The 25,109-nt window shown below is 43.3% G+C and overlaps 1 protein-coding gene across 1 annotated transcript; it reads right to left on the reverse strand.

Annotated features, from left to right (window-relative positions):
* Window positions 1-1,544: 1,544 nt before the first annotated feature.
* PLAAT5 (phospholipase A and acyltransferase 5) lies at window positions 1,545-24,848 on the reverse strand. The gene is given in 8 exon segments (XM_060017482.1): window positions 1,545-1,637; window positions 3,709-3,966; window positions 5,900-5,991; window positions 5,994-6,012; window positions 22,473-22,572; window positions 23,861-23,954; window positions 24,512-24,685; window positions 24,688-24,848. Coding segments are annotated over 8 exon segments (906 nt in total). The 5' UTR covers window positions 24,764-24,848.
* Between the last annotated feature and the right edge of the window lie 261 nt (window positions 24,849-25,109).

Genomic DNA, 25,109 nt, shown 5'->3' on the forward strand with positions numbered 1-25,109 from the left:
ATCAAAAGGTTTACTAACCCATGACTGAGTTAATTCAAAGCTAAAATTTATAAAGTATAAATTCCCGGCACTTGGGTTCTCCTCCAAAGGAAGATTCCAACCTAGACCGTATCATGAATAAAGAGACTGAGGGAGGGGTACCGGGAACTCCAGTGATCTTGTGGGGTGGGGAGGAGGTGATTACAGGAACTAGGGACAATGGCTTTATCCTAGTCGTGATTCACAGAAACGGGGGCGAGCTCCACCTACCAGCACCTGTAACTGCTGTGCAAAGCAGAGAGAGGGGCCGCTCAGGACGAGCAGAGGGAAGACAATCAAAGAGACACACCCAGACTCCAGCATCTAGGAAACAGAGAGAGGCAGTCAAGCTTGGACTGCTAAGAACAGAACAGAGCGGGGGAAACTGAAGAGTTTCCCTGCAGGTCTGTTTCCTCCAAACAGGAGAAAGACTCTAGAAGATCCTAACAGATCTTACGTAAGATGCTCGGGGGTTCCATCCTGCTCTCTTCACGTTCCTCATGTTTCCCCAGGGCATTTCGAGAGCCCTTCTCTGGCTTTCTGGGTGGCTTCAGCTCTCAGCTGGCACTAAGGATCTCCAGCCATCATCATAGACCTTCCATCATGTCCACATTGTTCAAAGCACAAAACCCACTCCTTTCTCTCCCTCATTCACACCGAAGTCCATTGATTAAGTTATTTTAAGTATTCCTCTGAAATCGGTGAAGATAGAAACTTCTAATTTTCCGGTGCTTATGAGACAGAAAAGCAAGATAAATGCTCTCGTTGATTAAACTTTAAGTTGGGAGGTTTTTTAGACAATAAAGAATAAAGCTATGGATAAACACCAAGGTCCTACTGTACAGCAAAGGGAACTATATTCAATATCCTGCGATAAACCATAATGAAAAGAATCTGAAAAAGAATGTGTGTGTGTATGTATAAGAGTCACTTTGCTGTACAGCCGTATTTAACGCAACACTGTAACTCAACTTTACTTCAATAAAAAAAAATAAAAGTCATGTATAATTTTTAAAAGAAAATATTTCTTGGGAAAGGTGTTCCTAGATCAAGGCACAGGTGGCCCTGAGCAGCGAGTTACAGGTTTCCTAAAAGGCCTCCTCCCCTGACTCGCACTGTGGGTCTGAAAGGGCAATAAAACGACCTTCTGCAAAGAGTTCTTCATTCCTGGGAACGTTCGGCAGAGATTTCCAGGATGTTTCAAGCGCCACAGACTAGGTTCAGCCTAAAAAGTAAGTAAGGCTCCTTCCTCCAAAGAGAGTAAGATGAAGTATGTGACATGCCTAGCACAGTGCCTGGCACCTAATAGACGCAGAATAAATATTAGGTTCTCCCCACCCTGAGAGGCCAGGGGTCGATGAGCACATATATTGGATGTATTTCTGGCGGGGTAATTGGGTACATTCTAGATTCTTCCAGAAACTCACAATTTTCTCACACGGGGCGGTGGGGAGAGCGAGGCAGGGGAGGGAAGGAGGCACGTTCTCTCTGCCGACGTCAGTAGCTCTTCCTCTTCTTCAGAGGCTTCAGGCCATTGCTGCTTTGGGCCTTAGGCTGTCCACCACGGCTGAAGGCACCGCCCCTGCAGCCTTGGCTCCCTCTGTCAGCATGTGCTCTACCTGCAAAGCTGACCAGTTCATAGGACCCTCCGTGAGGCTCCTAGGCTCGCACCCTGCCCCACCCCTACCTCACCACACCCCGTCAGGAGCTGGCCTGCCTAAGAAGCAGCCACCCTCGATTCCCAAAGACCCTAGAGCTGCAAGAAACCTGGAGAAGCCAGGACGGCCTGAGGTGCACATCAGAGGCAGGAGCGAGCCCTTTCCCCAGGAGGCATCCAGGGCCCCTGGTCCCCTTCCTCCCCCCGAGAGCCATTCAGCCCACGGTCTGCCACTAGCACGGGGCTCAGAGGAGCACAGCCACTGAGTCCCTTATTCTACACACAGGGAACCTGAGAGCCAGGGAGGGGAGCTCACTTGGACAAAGTCACACAGTGAACGGCATCCGCACTTAGATCTGGGCTCGGGTCTCATGCACGCCAGGCCCAGGCTCCTTAGCAGGACCTCCTATAACCCCCTTGCGCCCTGGGGTCTTCTTTCCATGCACAGATGCTCAGGAGACAGGAGATCCCTCACACCAGAGCCCACCAGGCCCGAGCACTAGTACAAGGTCTCACAAGCATGGAATGGCTGGGAGAAGAGGCAGAGCAGGAAGGAGGAAGATGCAGAGAGTGGAGGGGGGGCCAGTGGGCGGGGCTGCTAACCCTCGCTGAGAAACGGGAGAGGGACAGTAGAGAGACCAGCACTGGGATTCGAGCCCCATAGGTCAAGAGAACACAGGTAACATAGAAAAGAAAATGGGAAAATTATGTTCCACCTTTCAATCTTGATCCTTCTAATCTATTAAAAAGGCAACAGTACACACTTCCTCCTCTCATCTCATGGGGTTTTAGTAAGGTCCAAATAGTGACAAGAGCAGCTCAAATTGTCACAGGTATTTAGGCTTCCAAAGCTTTTTCACACATAGCGTACCACATTTAATTTATCGCCATCCTATATGTGGGGGAAGCGGGCGAGGGGGCGAAGGAGGCCAGACCCAAGTACACACAAGCCAGGCAGGGAATGTGGGTGAAGCTGGTAGGTGACATACCGATGCCCCACACCCCTTCTAAAGGGGGAGCTCCTCCTCGGCCCTGTAGAGTGTTAGCAAGTTGGAACGAGGGCCCAGGGGCCTGATCAAGCGTCTGTCCTACAGAGTGAAGTAAGTCAGAAAGAAAAAGACAAATACCATATGCTAATGCATATCTATGGAATTTAAGAAAAAAAAAAATGTCATGAAGAACCTAGGGGTAAGACAGGAATAAAGACACAGACCTACTAGAGAATGGACTTGAAGATATGGGGAGGGGGAAGGGTAAGCTGTGACAAAGCGAGAGAGAAGCATGGACATATATACACTACCAAACGTAAGGTAGATAGCTAGTGGGAAGCAGCCGCATAGCACAGGGAGATCAGCTTGGTGCTTTGTGACCGCCTAGAGGGGTGGGATAGGGAGGGTGGAAGGGAGGGAGACGCAAGAGGGAAGAGATATGGGAACATATGTATATGTATAACTGATTCACTTTGTTATAAAGCAGAAACTAACACACCATTGTAAAGCAATTATACCCCAATAAAGATGTTAAAAAATAAAATTAAAAAATAGGTTGTCCAAGAGAGGCTGGGAATCCAGATCTTTTTATATAAAATTTCTATATTCTTAAATGTTTGCAAGTCATTCAAATTAAGAAAAAAAAAATACTAGTCATCCAAGCTAAACACATCTGTGGGCCAGATGTGGCCCGCGGGCTGCTAGTTTGCAACTTTAGCTCTGAGTATCTACCGCAGTTTTCCCCCTTTTTGTAAAGGAAGAAAACAGTTTCAGAAATAAGATGATTTGGCCGAGGAGAGCATGCCAGTTTAAGTGGCTGAGGAGGGATTCCACCTGGTGGTCTTACTATGCAGCCCAGTGCCCCCTCTACTCCTCCATGCGTCAGTAGAGGTGAAAACACCTCCTGAGCCGTCCTGGAGCAACGGAAGGCCCCACAAGCCCAACAAATAATAATGAAAACACCGATCACCAATTGGACCCCTGATGCAGCAACAAGCCCCAAGACCCCGGGTCAGAGCCGGGCGGGGGCAGGGGGTGCCACACCTGCTGGCTCCTGGGCACGCCGTACCTCAGGTCGTTGACAAAGCGCTTGCAGTTCCCGTCGATCAGGCTGTACTGCACTATCTTTCTGGTCATCTTTTTCGTCTGCTGGATGACCTTGTCCACGGGCAGGGGCAGGTATGTCCCATCCAGCTCATTGTTGACCTTCCAGGAGCAGCCATGCAGCACGTCCTCCAGACAACTGTATTTCACCACCGCCCGGTTGCTGAAGACGGACGTGATGCTGCTGGCCTCAAATTCCTCACCTAGAGGCCAAAGACAAGCCAAAGTTGGAAGCTGCAAGGGGCAGTGGGGCAGAACACCGGCTCACTCCAGCCACTGGATCAGTGGCTCCTCTTGGGGTCCTGGTTTCACCGTCTCTAAAAGGCACAGCAGAGGATGGGAAGTTGGACTAAATGAACTGCAAAGGGCCAGCTTTCCGCACTCCCCGGTTTCAACCACCACTCTCAATCTCTTTCTCATCAAGCTCCAGGGGTACCTTATGGTGTAGGCCCAGACTCCACTCCGTGTACAGACCTGATCAAGTCCTAGGACTGGGGTCTTGCTTTCCTAACCAGACTCCAGCAATCTTCACAAACATGTGACGAATACCCTTACAGGTAAGAGTCAGCTCCTGGACAAGGGGCTGTCATGCGGTTCCAGGATAGGCCTCCCTCTGCCACCATGCAGACCCGCTCCAACCCGCTTCCACCCAGAGGCACTCTGCCTTTCCCTCTGCTCAAGTATCAGGATTCTCACTGAGTGTTTGTTTGAAAACAAGGTTCCACAGCTTGGAAAAACAGAAACGTCTGAAAACTGCTGTATTATCATATTCAGTCCTTAGAGGAGAGAGAGCTCCAGAGAAGGTCTGGAAGCTGCCCAAGGCCAGGTGGGTGGTAATTTAATATCAGGACTGTTTTTCTGCTACAACCATATGGATAGGCAAACGTGGGAACCCTCCCCCTCTGTAAGTTGTCTGAGTGCAAGATATGTCCCTTGTTCCTTTCTGAAGTATTTGAGGACTATCTACTGATTTTGCAAAAGTTGGCAGTAGGCAATTCGGCTCTCAGGAACAAAGATGGCAGAATTCATTTTTGAAGGAAGATCTGATGGGGGGCGGTGGTGACAAAACTGTTAACTTGTACAACTCTTTGGTTACGCAAGAGGAAGGCTCCTGGACTTAGTCTGGAAAGGAGAGGTGAAAGATGAATGCGATGTGGAGCGATTTTTCATTCTTCGTGTAGGCATCCAGGCAGGAAGGGGGACGGGTGTGGGTGGATGGGGTGGGGAAGCAAAGCGAGGGGGAGGGACTCTGCTCTGCAGGAAGGTCTCAGCCAGGTGAGGGGCGGGGCCCACCAAGGGGGACAGGAGACAAGGATGAGAGCTGTGAACAAGGTGCGGCCACAGGCATTTGGTACCAGAGCCCTTCTGTAATCGAATCTTGAACGGGCAGTACTTGCACAGGAGGCAAAATCCCCAAAGCATCAAAGATTACCCAGAGGAGCCCCTGCCTCCCCTTCTCCCAGCTCCCCCATCTCCTGAGGCCACCATGTGACCAATGGTTCTGGATGTCCAGTTTTAAGCGGTTTCACATTCTGTGCTGTAATCTTCCACTATCACCACTTCTGCCCCCATCGAATCTCCACCAAAATTTAATGAGTCACCCGTTTAATCTCAGCCCTGTGTTAATGCTGCAATGAAAGGAGAACGATGCCCACACTGGGGGTGGAGCAGCCTGGCATGGGTTGGAAAAGCAGGGAGACAAGGTGAGGATGGAGGTGCCAGAGGTGACCAGGAAGCCAGATATGGATGCAGCATTTGGGGCAATAGGAAGCAAGTGACAATCAGAACGCGTAAGCATCTGCACCCCTCCCAGGGGACCCTCAGAAGGATACTGAACTGCTGTCATTACCAAATGGAGGCTCTGGTTCTTACGCTTCTATTTTAAAAGAAAGAGTGGTCTAGGTGGTCAGGGAACTTAGGAATGATCTTTATACTTTTATCTGTCGTAGGGCTGGACACTTAGTGGTTTTTGGTGGACAGAGACCAAGCTCTATCACACAGTAAATTAAGGTCCAGTCGTGCTTTGGGTGTTCTGTTGCTAAAGTAAGGCAGCAGCTGAGGAACACAGTAATTAGCTGTCCTTCTTTTTACTTTGCTAACTTCAATAACAATATTTCAATAGAGTATTCACTCTGACTTGTGGGAGCAGGTGGACCACACAGTCATCTTCCACATAGACGGCCCGGTGCTCGTAGCCAACCCGGAAAATCTCAATCAGGTCTCAGGTCTGGGTCTTGGTTTACCCTATGATGGAAATGGAATGGAATGGAATGAAATAAAATAAAATAAAGTAGACTTCACATGCCCAAGGAAGTCCAGAGACCTCCTTGTTTGGGGATCAGCTACAGCTCAGCCTGAAGACACTGCCTTTCATCACTTTACAGAAACCCAGGCTGCAAAAAGCTCTCTTCACACAAATGACCGAGGCACCCGCCCACTCCTGCTACCGCCCTCGTTATTAAAGCCACCGAGGCTGACAGTCCCAGCTCCAAACGCACAGCTCCGTCTGCATACATGCCCTGTGATAAGCGAAGGAGCTCCTGTAAGCATTTCTCCTTGAAACTCCGCACCATGCGAGCTTTCTCAATAGAGGGCGCTAGAGAGACACTGCAAGAGGAAAAGGTTCTCCTGCAGGTTCTGGCTTTGGGCTGGGGAGTTACACCAAACTCCCATTCTTGGGATAAATCTCACCTAGTAATGATGTATAATCCTTTTTATATGTTGCTGAATTCAGTTTGCTACTATTTTGTTGAGGACTTTCACATCTACATTCATAAGGGATGTTAGTCTGTAGTTCTTTTCTTTGCCTGACTTTAATATCAGGGTAACATTGACCTCAGAATGAGTTGGGAAGCATTCCCTCCTCTATTTTTAGAGTTTGTGAGGGACTGGTAATTGGTAATTCTTCTTCTTCAAATGTATGGTGAAGCCCTCTGGGCCTGAATTTTTCCTTGTGAAAAGATGTTTATTTACTAATTCAATTTACCTGTTATAGGTCTGTTCAGATTTTCTAGTTATTCCTGAGCCAGTTTTGTAATCTGTGTCTTTCTAAGAGTTTGTTCATTTCATGTAAGTTTTCTAATTTGTTAGCATAAAGTTATTCATAGTATTCCTTTATTATCCTTTTAATTTCTGTAAGACTGGTAGTAAACCACCTCTTCCATTCTTGATTTTGGTAACTTGAGTTTTCTTTTTCTTGGGCAATGAACGTAGCCAAGGTTTTGTCGATTTTATTTATCTTCTCAGAGAACCAACATATGGCCTCACTGATTTTCTCCATTTATTTCCGTTTTCTATTTCATTGATTTCTGCTCCAATACTTATTATTTCCTTCCTTCTGCTTGCTTTGGGTTTAGTTTGCTTTCCTTTTTCCAGTTTACTGAGGTAGGAATTTGGATTATTGATTTGAAATCTTCCTTTTTTTTTTAAAGATTTTTTTGATGTGGACCATTTTTAAAGTCTTTATTGAATTTGTTACAATATTGCTTCTGTTTATTATGTTTTGGTTTTTTGGCCACGACGCATGTGGGATACTAGCTCCCCGACCAAGGATCGAACCCACACCAGCCCATATTAAATTTTATTCTAAGCACTGCTTTAACTGCATCTCATAAAACTTGATATGCTGTTTTCATTTTCATTCAACTCAAAATATCTTCCAATTTCTCTATTTTTTCTTTTACCCATGGGTTATTTAGAAGTATGTTTTTTAATTTCCAAATACTTGTAGATTTCCCAAATTTCATTCTGTTATTAATTTCTAATTCAATTTCATGTGAACAAAGAAATATTTTATATTATTTCAATCCCTTTAAATTTGCTGAGACTTGCTTTATGGCCTAGAATATGGCCTATCCTGGGGAACATTCATATCTGCTTATGAAGAATATGTATTCTGCTATTGTTGAGTGGACTATTCTGTAAACGTCAGTTAGGTCAAGTTGGTTAATATCGTCGTTCAAATCTTCTATATGCTCACTGATTTTCTGTCACATTGTTCTATCCAGCATTGACAGTGTAGTATTTAAAACCCCCAACTATTATTTCTGAATTGTCTATTTCTCTCTTCAATTCTATCAACTTTTGCTTCATGAATCTGGGGATTATGTTGTTAAATGTGTGTGTTTGTAACTGTTATATCTTCATGATGAATTAACGTTTTATCATTGCGAACAGTTTCTCTTTTTTCCTAGTAATACTTCTTCCCTTAAAGTCTATTTTTTCTGGTATTAGTGTAACCACTCCAGCTGTGGTTCTGCTTGCGTCTTTTTACATCCTTTTACTTCCAACCTATTTATGACCTTGAATCTAAACTATGCCTCTTGTAGGTGGCATATAACTGGATCTTGTATTATCAAGTCAGATGATCTCTGCCTTTTCTGGACTGTTTAATTGAGTCACATTTCTCCCTGTGGATTGGATTTCTCCCTGTCCCTTTCAGCCTCCCTCCCTTGTGCTGTTATTGTCGTATTTATTACATCTTGGCATGTTAAAAGGCCAATAATAAAATTTTATAATTACTGTTTAATTCGATTGTCTTTTTAATTAGGATAAAAGCTAAAATATATATTTATACTCTTTGATAATAATAACCAATGTAATTACCTTTATGGGTGCCTTTTTTCTTTTCCTTTTTGCCACACCGCATGGCTTGTAGGAGCTTAGTTGCCTGACCAGGGATTGAACCTGGGCCCTAAGCAGTGACAGAGCAGAGTCTTAACCACTGGACCACCAGGAATCTCCCATGCTCTGCATTCTTTCATGTGGATTAGTTACTATCTGGTGTGACTTCCTTTCAGCCTGAAGAATTTTCTTTGCTATTCCCTTTAAGGCAGTCTTCACTTATCTGAGACTACCTTTATTCTACCTTCTTTTTTTTTTTTTTTTTTTTGTGGTACGTGGGCCTCTCACTGTTGTGGTCCCTCCCGTTGTGGAGCACAGGCTCCAGACACGCAGGCTCAGCGGCCATGGCTCACGGGCCCAGCCGCTCTGCGGCATGTGGGATCCTCCCGGACCGGGGCACGAACCCGCGTCCCCTGCATCGGCAGGCGGACTCTCCACCACTGCGCCACCAGGGAGGCCCCTACTTTCATTTTTGAAAGACAGTTTACTGGGTATAGGATTTTTGGTTGACATTTTTTCTTTTGGAACTTTTCAAATGCCATTCCACTGCTTTCTGGCCTCCGTCGTTTCTGATGAAAAGCCAGCTATCAATTTTATTGTGGTTCCCTTGTACATGATGAGTCTTTCTTTCTCTTGCTGCTTTCAAGATTTTCTCTTTCTGTTTGGCTTTCAGCCGTTTGGATTCTGATTCCCCCCCAGGGCTGGTGGTTGCCGTTGTCTGTCTGTTTGTTTAGAGGTTTGCCTGGATTGGTTCTGTGATGTCTGTTTCCCTCAGAGCAACCACTGGTGTATCTGCTTCAGTTTTGTTTGTTTGTTTGTTTTTTCTTGCTCTTATTTTCAAGCCTGGCATAAAAATAATGGTCAGCCAGTGACTGGGCAGAGGTTAAGCCACATCTTGGGCCAATAAGGCATCACTCCTTTCCTACGGAGCTCGGTGTGGTTTGGAGAATTCATTCAGGTTCTCAAGTTTAGAAGTCTGTCCCAGCTGTTACTTTCTGCATTCACAAGGCCTCGTGTTCCTCCAGGAGCTAGAGACTCACGCAGGCCCCTCTGTTCTCTCCCGAATGTGTGTGCAGCCTCGTGCATCCCTTAGAGAACAGCAGCTTTTCTAGACCCTCTTCAGCTGTCTCATTACCTGGGTTTCCGTATTAAAGGTCTGGCTGGTCTGTTAGTCCATCATGTGTCCCAACCAGTATTGCAACCTCAGGCTAGGCCTTCCATGATGTTTGTCACTGAGATAACTATTGTTTTCCACAACATCTCTGGGCGTGGAATTTTCCAACAAATAAAGTTGCCCTCTGCTGCCACTGCCAGTCCTCCTGGCAGGTCCCACCCACCCAGGTAACAACTTCCCCACCACAGAGCTGGGGGAGGTGGGGGACTTACTAAGACACTACAGCTCTCCATTGTTCTGAGATTCCAAGATTCAGTAGGCTTTCTTAATTCAACACTTATCAATTTGTTGTATGCCTTTGGTCAAATTCCAGAGTCTTTAAATGGTTGTCTTTGATGGTTCTGTCCAGCTTTATTTTTGCTGTTTGGGGATATTTTTCTGAGATGCTCAGTTAGCCACTCCAGATGTCCTGCCCACTTGACGGAATGAATTTTTATGGGCAAAAAGCAGACCATCTACTCAGTGATATTACATGGAAGGAATTGAGGCCAAGAAAGGGAGTGGATTTTAGAATTTTTATGGGCAAAAATCAGGCCAAGAAAGATGAAGTGCTTCGTCCAAGGTCCTAGGCAAGTCAGTGGCAGAGCTAGGACCAGAACTGGGGTCCTGGACCAAACCAACTCCTTCTGCCTTAAAGAGAAAATACGGTGGCAACTGAGCTCCCACTAGAGGGCGCTCCAAACTAGCCTTCTCATCTGGAAAGCAGAATCACTATCCTTGCTGTTTTTTCCTCGAATTATCTGCCAGTAACAAGACAGCACAATTCATTGTGATGCTAGTCTAAGCAAAAAAAAAAAAACAAAAAAAAAACAAAAGAAATCCACGTGCTGGTCATCAAGGATATTGAACAAGCTTTGTGGTACAGGAAACAAAAAATTCTGGGGTTGAGGGGAGTGGATTTTAGAATTTTAAGTTTTCTTTTGTTCCTTAATACTCTCCACCTGCAATATTGCCTCTGGATAGGGGTAGTCAGGTGGAAACTTGAATGGGATTCACAACAGACTTAACAGTCACCTAGAGTTACCTGCTCTCTTGCTGAAGTTTCTCCCTCTATAAATTGATGGTATTGAGCTTTGAGTCTCAACCTTGGCTGCACACGGAAATCACCTGCAGAGCTTTTAAAAATTAAGATTGATGTGGAGTATGGCCTGGGAACCAGAATTTTAAGAGCTCCCCGGGTGACTCTAATGGCAGCCAAGGTTGTAGCCATATTGGGAGCTTTTCCAAGGTCCCATCCTTCCTTTTTCCTTAACTTTAGCCTGTCCCCAGCATTTCATGAACCTTAGGGAACCTGTCTATATCCTCCAGGGCGAACTCCACTCCCAGCTGATGCTCCAATCTTCAAATCCAGATTAAGGTTTCCCTGCCCCTTTTTCTCTCTTTGGAATAAGATATGACTTTGAAATCTTCCATCCATCTGCTATTTATTTCCTTTGCACAAGCTGGCAACCCAGCTCTGGCCCTTCTCCCGGAAATAGGCACCTGGTTGGAAAAACCAGTCTTTCATAAGGCCGCTGGATGATAACAGTTTCTGAAAGTCTTATAACTAAGACAGGGGTGGTGCAGGTAAGTGGGTGGAGGGCTCGTTCCTGCCTGCAGCATGTGGCAGGGAGGCAGGAACAAAACCACAAAGACAGAGCTTTATTTTGAACTCCTGGGAGTAAAAATGTAAAGTCCCTAGCTGTTTCTGAAACACACTGATTCTTGGGTCAGTTCCTGACCAGGCACTGGAGCAGATGTGGGAAGCTGGGAGCAGAAGAAAATCATCATGATACAGGTATTAGGAATTTCACTTCCAGCTCTGATCCTAACCCAGATGATACCTCAGAAATAAAACCTGAAGCCTCAGACACAGACATGACACCAAGGAGAGAATTCGAGTTACAACGGTAGGCAGAGAAAAGCCAGCTCTACCATCCACCAGTCCCTCCATCAGGAAACTTCCACAAGTCTCTTAGATAGCCTCATCCACCAGAGGGCAGACAGCAGAAGCAAGAACTACAATCCTGCAGCCTGTGGAACAAAAACCACCTTCACAGACAGACAGACAAGATGAAAAGGCAGAGGGCTATATACCAGATGAAGGGAACAAGATAAAACCCCAGAAAAACAACTAAATGAAGTGGAGATAGGCAACCTTCCAGAAAAAGAATTCAGAATAATGATAGTGAAGATGATCCAGGACCTCGGGAAAAGAATGGAGGCAAAGATCGAGAAGATGCAGGAAATGTTTAACAAAGACCTAGAAGAATTAACGAACAAACAGAGATAAACAGTACAATAACTGAAATGAAAAATGCACTAGAAGGAATCAATAGCAGAATAACTGAGGCAGAACAACGGAGAAGTGACCTGGAAGACAGAATGGTGGAATTCACTGCTGCGGAACAGAATAAAGAAAAAAGAATGAAAAGAAATGAAGACAGCCTAAGAGACGTCTGGGACAACATTAAACGCAAGAACATTCGCATTATAGGGGTCCCAGAGGGAAAAGAGAGAGAGAAAGGACCCGAGAAAATATGTGAAGAGATTATAGTCGAAAACTTCCCTAACATGGGAAAGGAAATAGCCACCCAAGTCCAGGAAGCGCAGAGAGTCCCATACAGGATAAACCCAAGGAGAAACACTCCGAGACACATAGTAATCAAATTGGCAAAAATTAAAGACAAAGAAAAATTATTGAAAGCAGCCAGGGAAAAACGACAAATAACATACAAGGGAACTCCCATAAGGTTAACAGCTGATTTCTCAGCAGAAACTCTACAAGCCAGAAGGGAGTGACATGATATACTTAAAGTGATGAAAGGGAAGAACCTACAACCAAGATTACTCTACCCAGCAAGGATCTCATTCAAATTCGATGGAGAAATCAAAAGCTTTACAGACAAGCAAAAGCTAAGAGAATTCAGCACCACCAAACCAGCTCTACAACAAATGCTAAAGGAACTTCTCTAAGTGGGAAACACAAGAGAAGAAAAGGACCTACAAAAACAAACCAAACAAAGATTGGTTTTGACATGTATACACTGATGTGTATAAAATGGATGACTAATAAGAAAAGAAAGAAAGAAAGAAAAAAAAAAGGTATAGGGAAGATAATCGTAAAAGATTTGGAAAAATTGTAAATACTTAAAAGATATCTGCACTCAGACCGCTTAACAAGCATCTTCAAGGTTATGTACCATCTAAAAGAAATGGAAAATAGAAATCATAGAAGATACGTTCTGTACTTAAGCAAGATTCATACTCAAAGAAAAAGTTTTACCCCAAGTCAACAGATTAGCATATATATACATATAAATGTTCATCTGTAGGGGTTTTGTGTGTATGTATTTATTGAAATAAAATGTGCATATTTCTTTAAAAAAAAAAAAAGAATGGTAGGCAGCTAAAAGTCATAGAAAGAAGACAGGGTTTGTTGTTAGGAGACCTCATTCAAATCCCAACTCTGCCACTTACTAGGTGTTCGACACATTCTCAGGAGAACTTCCGAGAGAGCAAAGATGTCGGTCTTTACAAAAGAACATTTTACAAATGTCGAAAGATGACTGTATGCCCCAATGGAGCGCCTCACTCCTAATTACTCTGTTATGAATCTGCCATGGTGAACTTTTTTCTAATCCCTTGCAGTGAATACGATGGTCTTATTCCCCCCAGAAATTCTGCCTTTATGTATTCAATCAACGAATATTTATCAAGCACCTACTAGTTTAAGCACTGGGAAAACAGCAGTGAATAAGGCTGACAAAAGCTCTGCCCTCTTTTGGAAGGAGACAGAGAGTCAATAAGCAAAATGACTATATAATGTGATACATGCTATTAAGGCAATAAATGGGGTGATGTGATGGAATGCTAAGACTACTTTAGTACCACATGTACTAAAGTGTAGCCACGGTAGATGGTCTGGATTCTTCTGATAGCAGACGTCTCATTTCTCTTTGGGTAACTTCTCCCTTCCTCCCCAGCCCTGTGATCCTAGTGGGGATGCCAATCATGGCACCCTTTCAACTCAGGCCAATCCGAGCCTTTCCCTTGGGATTTTTTTTTTTAATTATTATTGAGGTATAACTGGCATGCAACATTATATTAGTTTCAGGTATCCAACATAATAATTTGATATTTGTATATATTGCAGAATGGTCACCACCACAATAAGTCTAGTTAACACCCATCACCATACATAGTTACAGAATTTGTTTTTTCTTGTGAAGAGAACTGTTAAGATTTAGTCTCTTAGCAACTTTCAAATACGCAATACAGCATTATTAATTATAGCCGCCACGCTGTACATCACAGCCTGTTCGGTTTTATAACTGAACATTTGTACCATTTGACCCCCTTCACCCATTTTGCCCACCTCCCACCCCCTGCCTCTGGCGACCACCAATCTGTTCTCTGTATCTATGAGCTCGGGGGGGGGGGGGTTTGTTTGCTTGGTTGGTTGGTTGGGGTTTGTTTGTTTGTCTGTTTTCAGGATTTTTTGTGTTTAAAGCAAGGGAAGAGATGCTGTCTATTTCCTCTGGGGTTGCTAAGCGGGGCCTCCCTTCTCTAAACCGCATGGAAGAAGCTGTTGATGTAGAGGAAAATTGAGGCCATCGATCTGAAAGAAACCAAGGGGAGAGGTGGCCAGACAGAAAGGATCCCCTGGCAGCGCCAGGGGCCCAGATCCTGGTTCCAGTCTCTAAGAGCCCAGATCTGCCCAGGTTCCTACGGTGAGTCCTCCCTGACTCTAAGTTACCCTAGTAACCTTGCAATTTAAAAAATCTCTTCTTGACTTATACTAGCTAAAGCTGGTTTTCTATAATCCAACTGAAAGGGGAGTGGTGTGACATAGAGTGACTGTGGATACACTCTGGGCCCCAAGGGCAGGAGAGACCTCTATGAAGAGGTAAGATTTAGGCTGAGAAGGTAAAGGCACGAGGAAGAAAATTATGTGACCATCTGGAGGGTCACTCCAGGCAGGGGCAGGACAAAGACTCTTGGGCAGGAGGGTTTAGTGTGGCTGAATATGAAGGGAGAGAAGGTCTGATGAGACTGTAGAAGAAGAAAAGGACCCCATCGTGGTGGAGGTGGAGGTCTTTCCGACACCAGTTATAGACAGGAGACCATGAGGGCAGACGAGTCCTTCAGGATACTGGTTGTGAAAGGGAGGAGGGGCACCAGGTGAGAAATGGACAGAAACAGGGGTCCAGGGAGGGCGTTTTCAAGACAGGAAGGACTACAGCACATGAGTGCTGGTAGCACGGCTCCAGCGGGAGGGAGATATTGAAGGCGGCAGAGAGAGAAGATTAATCAGCAGCAAAGGGTCCTGAAAAAAGTGGGAGGGGCTGAGATCAAGAGCTCCCGAGGAGGAGCTGGCCTTCCCATAGAGAGGTCAGGGAGGGCCTTTCTGACCAGAAGACACGCACTGGTATGCCTGGGCTGCCATAACAAAATACCACATGCTGGGTGGCTTAAACAAGGGAAATTTATCTTCTCACAGTTCTGGAGGCTGGTGAATCCAAAGACCAAGGTGCCAGAAAGGTAGGTTTCACCCTGAGGCCTCTTCTCTTGGCTTGTAGGCAGCTGCCACCTCACTGCAAGCTCACATGACGACACATGGGAGATCTCAGTTCCCCAACCAGGGACTGAGCCCTGGCCACAACAATGAAAGCTCCCAATCCTAACCGCTAGACCACCAGGGAACTCCCAAGTGACTACTTCTTTGTGTGTGGAGAGAGAGAGCTAGCTCTCTGGTGTCCCTTCTTATAAGGGCACTAATCCTATCATGTTAGGGCCCCACCCTTATGATCCCATTTAACCTTAATTACTTCTTACTCCAAATAGAGTCATGCTGAAGATTAGGACTCCAACATATGAATGTGGTGGGGGGAGGGAGGGACCCACATACACTGAGTCCATAACAACATATGTGAGCTGGATTTGCAAAACCAGGAAAGAGCAGTCTTGGCAACCCAGTGAGTGCAAAGGCTCTGAGAAAGGGAGGACTTGGGTTCATGAAATGTACAGAAAAGAGGCGGGGATGGTTGGTACAGAGTGATCAGGGGGACGAGAGAGATACGAGATGAATCTGGAGATGATATACAGATCCAGACAATAGAAAGCAAAAAGGAGAGAATGTGGGCAGGGTGGGGGGTGGACGTGTGTCCATGGTGAGCAATCTCTGAGGCCTCATTTGAGTAAAAGAGCTGGCGCTCCTCATGTGCTGGGACCTCAAGATGCATTTATCTCATCTGTCCTATCTTGGCATTAATTCACCCCTGTCACACAAAGCAGTAAGTCGTTCCATGTATTTTAAAGGGTATGTACATGTCTTGATGAAATCAGCAGAAATAGGAGTCAAATGATAGAGCCTCAAAATGGCATGAGGTTAGTGAAGGTGAAAAGTAAGCACATCCGTCAAAGACCTACACATAGACCTCAGTCAGGTTAAGATGAAAACAGAACAGCTTGAAGTGATACATCCCAGCAGGTTTTGTCCTGACTCTCTGAAACAGGGGCAAGTGAATGAAACCATGTATTAATGTTACACAAAGTTTCCTATGGGGAGCTGGTAATGATGTTGCTTGTCATTTTATAAGATAAATTCCTCTCTTCCTCCTATTACCCAAATAGTTCACAAGCACCTTGAGGCCAAGGACAAGGCTAGCCTCCCAGATCTCTGCTGAGTAAAACACTGTAGAGAAGCAATGCCATACACTCCTTATTTCGCTATTAAGTAAAATCCTATTCATCTCGTATTACATTTTTGCCATTAACACTGAGTTCTACAGACCTGCTTTTGCTTATAACGTTATCAAAAGAAACTCCAGAGCCTAACCTTAAAAAATGCAAGTCCTGGTGGCGCAGTGATTGGGGGTCCGCCTGCCGACGCAGGGGACGCGGGTTCGTGCCCTGGTCCAGGAGGATCCCGCATGCCGCCGAGCAGCTGGGCCTGTGAGCCATGGCCGCTGAGCCTGCGCGTCCGGAGCCTGTGCTCCGCGGCGGGAGAGGCCACAGCAGTGAGAGGCCCGTGTACCGCAAAAAAAAAAAAAAAATGCAAGTCCTTATAAATTTCCATTTAAAAGGAATCTTCGCTTTGTGACCACCTAGAGGGGTGGGATACGGAGGGTGGGCGGGAGATGCAAGGGGGAGGAGATATGGGGATATATGTATATGTATAGCTAATTCACTTTGTTATAAAGCAGAAACTAACACACCATTGTAAAGCAATTATGCCCCAATAAAGATGTTAAAAATAAATAAATAAAATTAAGCGTTTAAAGTGATGGCCACCCTGCAGCTGCAGAGATAGCTGTATCTGTCCACGGCATCAAGCTTGCTAAAGAATCTGACTTGACAAAGTATCAAATTGAAAACACAAGAGTATCAGGTTTGAGGTACTGTGCAACATGGAGGCTTCCTGAATATTCATTAACCGTCACCAACTTGTTCTGTTCTCTGTTAATATAAATCAGTCCTTAGAATATCATCTGAACAAAGTGGTGTTGAGACATTCTAGAAATTGTTGTAGTTCAAGGAGGAACTGAAATTCCTATTGGTGGTTGGGCTTGATAACTCACCGGCCTGGTAATAATGTTGGAATCTTGACGTCTCTATACTCCTAAACCATACGATTGAGACCAACTCAATTGGCGCCTTCCTCTCCTATCATAGAATTAGAAATAAAAACCTTTGACTGTAAGGATTTTTATTTTACTAAAGAGATTAAGAGTCTCACCACCATTTGAACAAGTACAACGTAGCGACTCATAGTAAGTCCAGCAGTAACTGATGGCCAAGCTCTCTAGCAGACCCTGAGTACCTCGGATCACGTGACACTATAATCACTGCTAGAAGACACCTTCAAAACTTCGGATCAATCTACTCATGTTTTCTTATCATTTAAATTCTTTTAGAAGATAACTGTATATATCCAAGAGAACTGAAAGTGTGGACACAGGTCCACCCTTGTACATGAATGTTCATAGCAGCATTATTCCTAACAACCAAAGGTGGACGCAACCCCAACGTCCATCAACTGATGAATGGCTAAACAAAATGTACTGATCGTATATCCATACAATGGAACACTACTGGCCAATAAAAATGAATGAAATACTGAGACGGGCTACAACATGGATGGACCTTATAAACATTATGCTGAGTGAAAGGAGCCAGATACAAGAGATCACAGATTGTATGATTCCATTCACATGAAACGTCCAGAAGAGGCAAATACTTAGAGACAAAAATCAGGTTAGTGGTTTCCAGGGACTAGGGACAAGGGAAAATGAGGAGACTGCTAATGAGGCGGAGTTTCTTTTTAGGGTGATGAAAGCATTCTAAAATTAGACCATTATGATGGTTGCACAACTCTGTGAATCTACTAAAAACCACCACATGGTACACTTTAAAAGGATAAATTTTAGGTATATGTGAATTGTATCTCAATAAGGTTGTCATTTTTTAAAAAGGTAACTGACAGCTTAAGCAAAAGTACAATAACAACAATGTATGTTGGGATTTATAACATATGTAGAAGCAAAATGGATGTTAATAATGCAGTGACGCCAGATATGGAGAAATGGAGCTACGGTAAGCTTCTTATACTATAAATAAAGTGGTACAGTATCACTCAGAGGTAGACCATAATAAGTTAAAAATGTAGAATATAAAAGCTAAAACAAGAATTAAAATTACAAAACACAAGGAATTATATAGTCAATAAACCACAAATGAAATAAAACTGAATCACAAAAAACAATCAAAAAGAAGTTGGGGGAAAAAAGGAGAAAGGAAACAAAAAAACAGATAGGACAAATAGGAAATAACAGATAGGACAAATACAGATAGGACAAATAGGGATGGCAGACTTAAATCTCAGCCTATTAATAGTCACATTAAAGTACATAGTCTAAACGTCCTAATGCAAAGGTAGAGATTGTTGATTGGATAAAAAAATAAAACCCAACTCTATGCTGCCTACAAGAAACACATTTTAAATATAAATGCATAAATAGGTTAAAAGGAGAAGGAAGAAAATGACATACTATGCTAACACTAATTGAAAGAGCTGGAGTGACTATATTAATATCAGACAAAGTAGACTTCAAAGCAATGAATCTTTCTAGGAATAAAGAAGGTATTATTTGTAATAATAAAGGAATCAATTCATCAATAATGAATAACAATACTAAATGTTTACACATCTAATGATACGACCTTATGATTCATTAAAAACAAACTGATAAAACTACAAAGAGAAATAAACAAATCTACAATTATAGTCAAAAATTTCAGTACTCCTCTATGTAATTAATAGAAAAATATAAAGAGAAGACCTGAATAACACTATGAACCAACTTGACCTAATAGATATTTATAGACTACTCCACCAACAATAGCAGAATACACGTTCTTCCCAAAAACTAACAATATTTACCAAGAAGGACCACATCTGGGGCTGTAAAACAAGTCTCGTTAAATTGAAATGGATTCAAGTCATACAAAATACATTCTCTGACCACAACAGAATAACTTAATAACCAAAAGATATCTTGGGAAATCTCCAAGCATTTGGAAACTAAATAACATTTTTCATAACCCACAGGAGATAAAAAGGGGGGGGAATTACTTTGAATTGAACAAAAATGAAAATACAACATGCCAAAATTTGTGGGACACCACAAAGCAGTGCTTAAGGGGAAGTTTATAGTAATAAATGCCTATAATAGATAAGAAGAAAAGTCTGAAATCAGTGTCCTCTACTTCCACCTTAAGACAGAAAAAGAAGTGCAAATTAAAACCAAAGTAAATAGAAAAAAGGAAATAATAAAAATCAGAACAGGATCAGAGATATAGAAAACAGAAAAACAACAGAAGAAAATCAATGAAATCAAGAGCTGGTTCTCTGAGAAAATCCATAAAATTGTTAAAACTCTAACCGAATTGATCAGGGAAAAAAGAGAAGACGCAAATTACCAATATCAGGAATGAGAGAGGTGACATCATTACATGTCCTACAGATACTAAATGGATAACAAGGGAAAATTATGAACAACTTTATGCCAATATATTTGACAAAGCTCACTCAAGAAGAAACAGATAATGTGAATATCCCAAAATATATGAAGGAAATTGATTTTGTGGTTAAAAATCCTTCAAACAAAGAAAACACCAGGCCCAGACAGCTTCACTGGTAAATTCTAACCAACATTAAAGGAAAAAATAATACCAATTCTTCACAAGAATTCTGTGGAGTAGGAATACTTCCAAACTCATTCTATGAGGCTTGCATTACCGTAATACCAAAACAGACAAATACAAGAAAATAAAATTTAACAAATTAATACCCTTTATGAATATAAATGCAAAAATTCAAAGCAAAATTTTGTAAATTGCATAAAACAATATATAAAAAGAATAATACATCATGGTCACATGTGTTTTCGCCCCCCAGGATTTCTAGGTTGTTATAACATCTGAACACCAGCCAATATAATTCAAACTAAAAAAGAAAAATTATATGATCATCTCAATAGGTACAGAAAAAGCATGTGTTAAAATTCAATGTCTATTCCTGATTTTTTTTCCCAAAGAAACTCTCAACAAACTGGTAAAAGAAAGGAACTTTCTTAACCTAATAAAAGGCATCTATGAAAAACCTACAGCTTACATCATACTAAATGGTAAAGACTGAATGCTTTCCCTCTAAGTTAAGGAATTAGATAAAGATGTCTGCTCCCACCACTTCCATTAAGCATTGTACTGAAGATTCTGGCTAGTATCAGTACAATTTAAGACAAAAATAAAGGCATCCAGCTAGGAAAGGAAAAAGCGAAACTGTCTTTAGAGGTGACATGATATGTAAAAAGTCTAATGGAATCGACCCCCAAAAAGTTACTCAAGTAAATAAGTCAGTAAATAAGGTTGAAAGATACAAGATAAGTATCCTTATCTAAGTACCCTGGCAAAAGTCAATTATATTTCCAATTACTAGCAATAAACAATCAGAAATTGACATTTTTTTCACTTTAAATGTTCAAAATTGAAATTTTAAATTTTCTGAAATACCATTTCAATAGCATCAAAAAGTATGAAATACTTTCAAAAAGATGTGCAGGATCCTAAGCTGAAATTTACAAAACGCTGCTGAGAGAAATTAACGAAGACCTAAGTAAACAGAATACCTTGTTCATGAGTCAGGAGACAACATTGTGAAGACACCAATTCTCTTAAAATTTGATGTGATTCCAGGGAAAATCTCAGCAGGCGTTTTATAGAACCTAGGATAGCCAAAACTACTTTGAAGAAGAACAAGAGAATCGGAGGGCTAACACTCTTGACTTCAAGAGTTATTACAAAGCTACAGTAATCAACATAGTGTGGTATTGGCCTTACAATAGGCAAATAGGATCAATGGAATAAAACAGCCCAGAAAGGGACCCACTAGTATGTGGATAACTGGTTTTTACAAGGTGCAAAGGCAACTCAGTGGGAAAAGGATAGTCGTTTCTAGAAATCATGCTGGAATAGCTTGATAGCCACGAAGAAAAAAAAATAAATGTCGATCTATACCTCATGCCATATACAAAAATCAACTCAAAATGTATCAAAGATGTAAAGGTAATGTGTAAAAACTAAAACTTTAAAATAGCTGGAAGAAAAGAGGAGAAAACCTTTGTGACCTTGGTTTAGGCAAAGATTTCTCAGATACAACACCAAAGGCACAATTCATAAAAGAAAAACTTATAAATTGGACCTCAACAGAGTTAAAATATTTTGTTCTTCAAAAGATACTGTTAAGAAAACAAAAACACAAACCACAGACTGAGGGAGAATATTGCAAGTGATGATGAACTCCATCTGTACTTGTATACAGAATTTCTGAAGAACTCTCAAAGAGATAAACCAAGAGAAAATATAGGCAAAAGATTTGGATACTTCACCAAAGATTATATATAAATATAAGGAAAGCAAATAAACACATGCAAAGATTTTCAACATCATTAGTCATTAAGGGAATGCAAATTACAACAGCAATGAGATACCGACATACATATTAGGAGAGCTAAAGTTAAAGAGATTGACCAAACCAAATGCTGATGAGGACAAGGAGGAACTGGAACTCTCACATACTGCGGGTGGGAATGTAAAACGGCACAACCACTTTGGAAAACAGTAAGTTAAACAAACATCTACCAAATGATTTAGCCACTATATTCCTACATATTCACCCAAGAGAAAACATATGTCTATACAAAGATCTGTAAACAAATGTTCATAGCGGCTTTATTTGTAACAGCCAGAACTGGAAACAACCCAAATGCCCATCAACGGGTGAATGGATAAATAGTGGTCTATCCATACAATGAAATCCTGCTCAGTAATAACAAGGAATAAACTACTGATAACCTGCAACATGGATATAATTTGAAATAATTACGTGAAAGGAGGCAGACAAAAAAGAGCACATACAATATGATTCCATTTATATAAGTCTCTAGAAAACGCAAACTAACGCACAATGACAGAAAGTGCATCAGTTGTTGCCTGGGGATGGGAGTGGGAAGAGGGAGGGGTTTACAGAAGGGAACAAAGAAAGCTTTGGGAGTGATGGAGATGTTCGTTATCTTGATTGTGGTGATGGTTTCATGGGTGAATACATATGTCAAAACATACCCAAATGTATATTGCATATTCTGAATAGATGAAGTTTATTGTACGTCAGTTATACCTCAATAAAGCTCAATAATCAGCTCCGTAAAGCTGTTTTTAAAAAATTTTAAAGGCATAAGCAACATCCCAAATCAGTGTGCAATTCAACCTGCCACAGTATAAATAAAGTAAAAGACAATATTATGTAGGGAAGAAGTCGCCAGGAAGTTAAAGATATGCCTGGTCTGAGAATTCCCGAGATACCCACCTCTGCTGCCTGCTTTATTAACCTTCCCGCGCTCCCAGGCTCCAGAGCTGAATTCCACTCTGCTCTCTTCTGGTTGGGTGTGGACTCCAAGGGCTTCTCCCTAAATGAATTTTGTGATTATACAGTTAATAAACAAAACACTTTTTCACAATTATTGGAAATTCTGTATTACTTCAGATTTACGATTTTAAGATATCTTTTAGTTTTCAGATTATAGGAAACATTCCCCCCCCCCCCAAGCTTGTTTCTGTGATGCCATTTGCTGTCATACAAAATAATGGCTGTTTTTTGCTTTTCAGACAATTGTTTAAAATGCTAATGATAGCAATGAGTTGCTTTCAGGGGCTTTCCCCCCCTCCTCTGATAATCTTTTTTTTTTTTAATATTTATCAAAGTGATACTTGGACATAGCTTTTTAAAAAATGGTAACTGTACATAATGACTTATACGGAAATGCAACAGGCCTCTGCTCTTTCCCTTCCCCTCCCAGTCCTCCTGGCCAGAGGCAAGCCCCCGGAACTCTTGAGCTGTTTCTTCCAATAATTAGCTCCATGTTTCTGAGAAATCTTGTTGACAACACTGTAACTGCAAGTAATGTGAAAGAAATCAGTATATTTTGTCCCTAGAAACAAAATGTTACAGGAGAGGACTGAAACTAAAGGTAGGAGTATGCTTTTGGGGTAGAAAAGTAGAGTGAAATATATGGGGGCCAAAAAGACCTGGGTTTGAATCCTGGCTCTGATATGTGCTGTTCAACCTTGAGCTAGTAAACTAGTCTGTCTGAACCTCAGTTTGATTGTCTATAAAATAGAGATGCTAATATTTTTCTCGCAGAGTTGTCAAGAGGGTTAAATGAGAAAGCATATGTACACATCTAATACATTACCAACCCCCAAATGGCATTTTCTTTACCTTCCCCAAATTTTAATTCTTCTCCAAAAGTACAGTATATGGGAGTGGGGGAGTGGGGGAACCCCTCGTTTTCCATATTGCTCTTCTCCAAACTTTCAGCTCTCAGAATTTTAAACAGAAGCAACTATCATGTTTTTAATGAAAGCGAATTGCAGAAATTGGCAAGCAGGTTGCATCATTCATTAGTTACTGAGCCCAGCTGGCAAAATATTGTAAGCACTCTTGGAAAGCAATTCAGTTCTCAGGAGTCTGTAGAATGGCCTTGCGGCTAGAAACTGCTGCAAGGTAGCCTCCCTCCAGCAGGCCCCAGGACTGCCCTCTGGCTGTTATTACCAGGAGCACACCAGCCTTCGTTAGTGGTAGGCTGGTTCGCAAAACCAGCTCAGGATTTGTTTTACAAAACTGTCATCAAAGTCGGTTCTTCAAAAGGCTTCTAACCACCCAAAGACCCAGTCCTTACATACAAAGAATCTTACCCCTGCCGGACGCTGCTTCTGCCCTGTTCTAACGTGTCCTGCTGTGCCTGCTTGGGCAAGAGCTGGACCAACTCTTGAGATCCCACAGATGCTTCTAATTCAAGGGGAAAAAAAATGTTATTGAATATTTAAACCACAACTGCCTTCTATAGGGCGTGAAACCCATGAAAGGAGGATTGGAGCGAGCACCTTGACAGCTATGCAGAGGTGGGAGCTCCAGTCTAGAACCAAGCCTGGCACCTGGTTAGCCCTCAATAAACTTTGCGATAAAGGGGGTTGTGAGACCATCCTGGAGAGGGCTCAGTTCCTCCGGGAAAGAGAGGCTTTGGAATTCCTGGGTACAGACTCGGGAAGAGGATGCCTCTATCCCAGATGGCAGAATCCTCGGGGCCAAACCCAATGGCAGAAGCTTCTGCGGAGCCAGAGCTGTTATTATAACTCTACCTGCCCGGCAGCTACCCCGTCTGTCCCATTTCCACCCTAAATACAACAGGAAGGTAAATACTCGAGAGAGTCACTGGACGCCTGGTTCGCTTCGATTACATTAATAACCAACGATCATTCCAAAATATTCACTCATTTCGGTTAACAAGCATTTCGCACAATGAACAAATATCTACGAAAAGGAGAGTTGAAAGAAACCATGGTGACCTTTCTGGGGGTCCAACGGCCTGCTGGGGCCTGGAGAACGACCCCGGAAGGTTCCAGGCCCAGGCGTGGGGGCTTGGTGAGGAGGAGCCCCCCTCCCGCGGCGACCCGACTGGGGCCCAGGCGAAAGTCCAGGAGCAAGCTAGGTGTCATTCGTCCGTACACTCGCGGTTTCGGAGGCGGCCTGAGGCGGGGCCGGGGGAACCTAGGGAGGAGGCGCCCGCACTCGCGCTCGGCGGCGGGGCTCAGGCCCATCCCGCTGCTGCCGCCCCGCCGGTCCCAGGGCCTCGCTGGGGGCGACGCGCCAGGCCAGTTCCCAGTCGGCGTGGCCCCGGGTCGGCAGAGCCGCGGGGTCCGGGACGCTGCTTGCTGGGAGGGCGGAGGGGCGCGGAGTGGGCACGCGGGCGCGCAGCGAACGGCGGGGGCGCGCGGCCAGAGCGCGCGGGGCGAGGACGGCGCGGGCGCGGTGAGCACGTGTCCGAACACAGCCGGCGCTGATGGGGGCGCTTGAAAGCCCAGGAACCTGCGCGGGGCCGGGGGCTGGGGGCGCTTTGAGAGGAAAGGCAGGGAAAAGCGTCGTAGGAGGCGATTGGGGTGGAAA

This window comes from Delphinus delphis, chromosome 8 (genome assembly GCF_949987515.2).
Source record: "Delphinus delphis chromosome 8, mDelDel1.2, whole genome shotgun sequence".
Classification (NCBI taxonomy): Eukaryota; Metazoa; Chordata; class Mammalia; order Artiodactyla; family Delphinidae; genus Delphinus; species Delphinus delphis.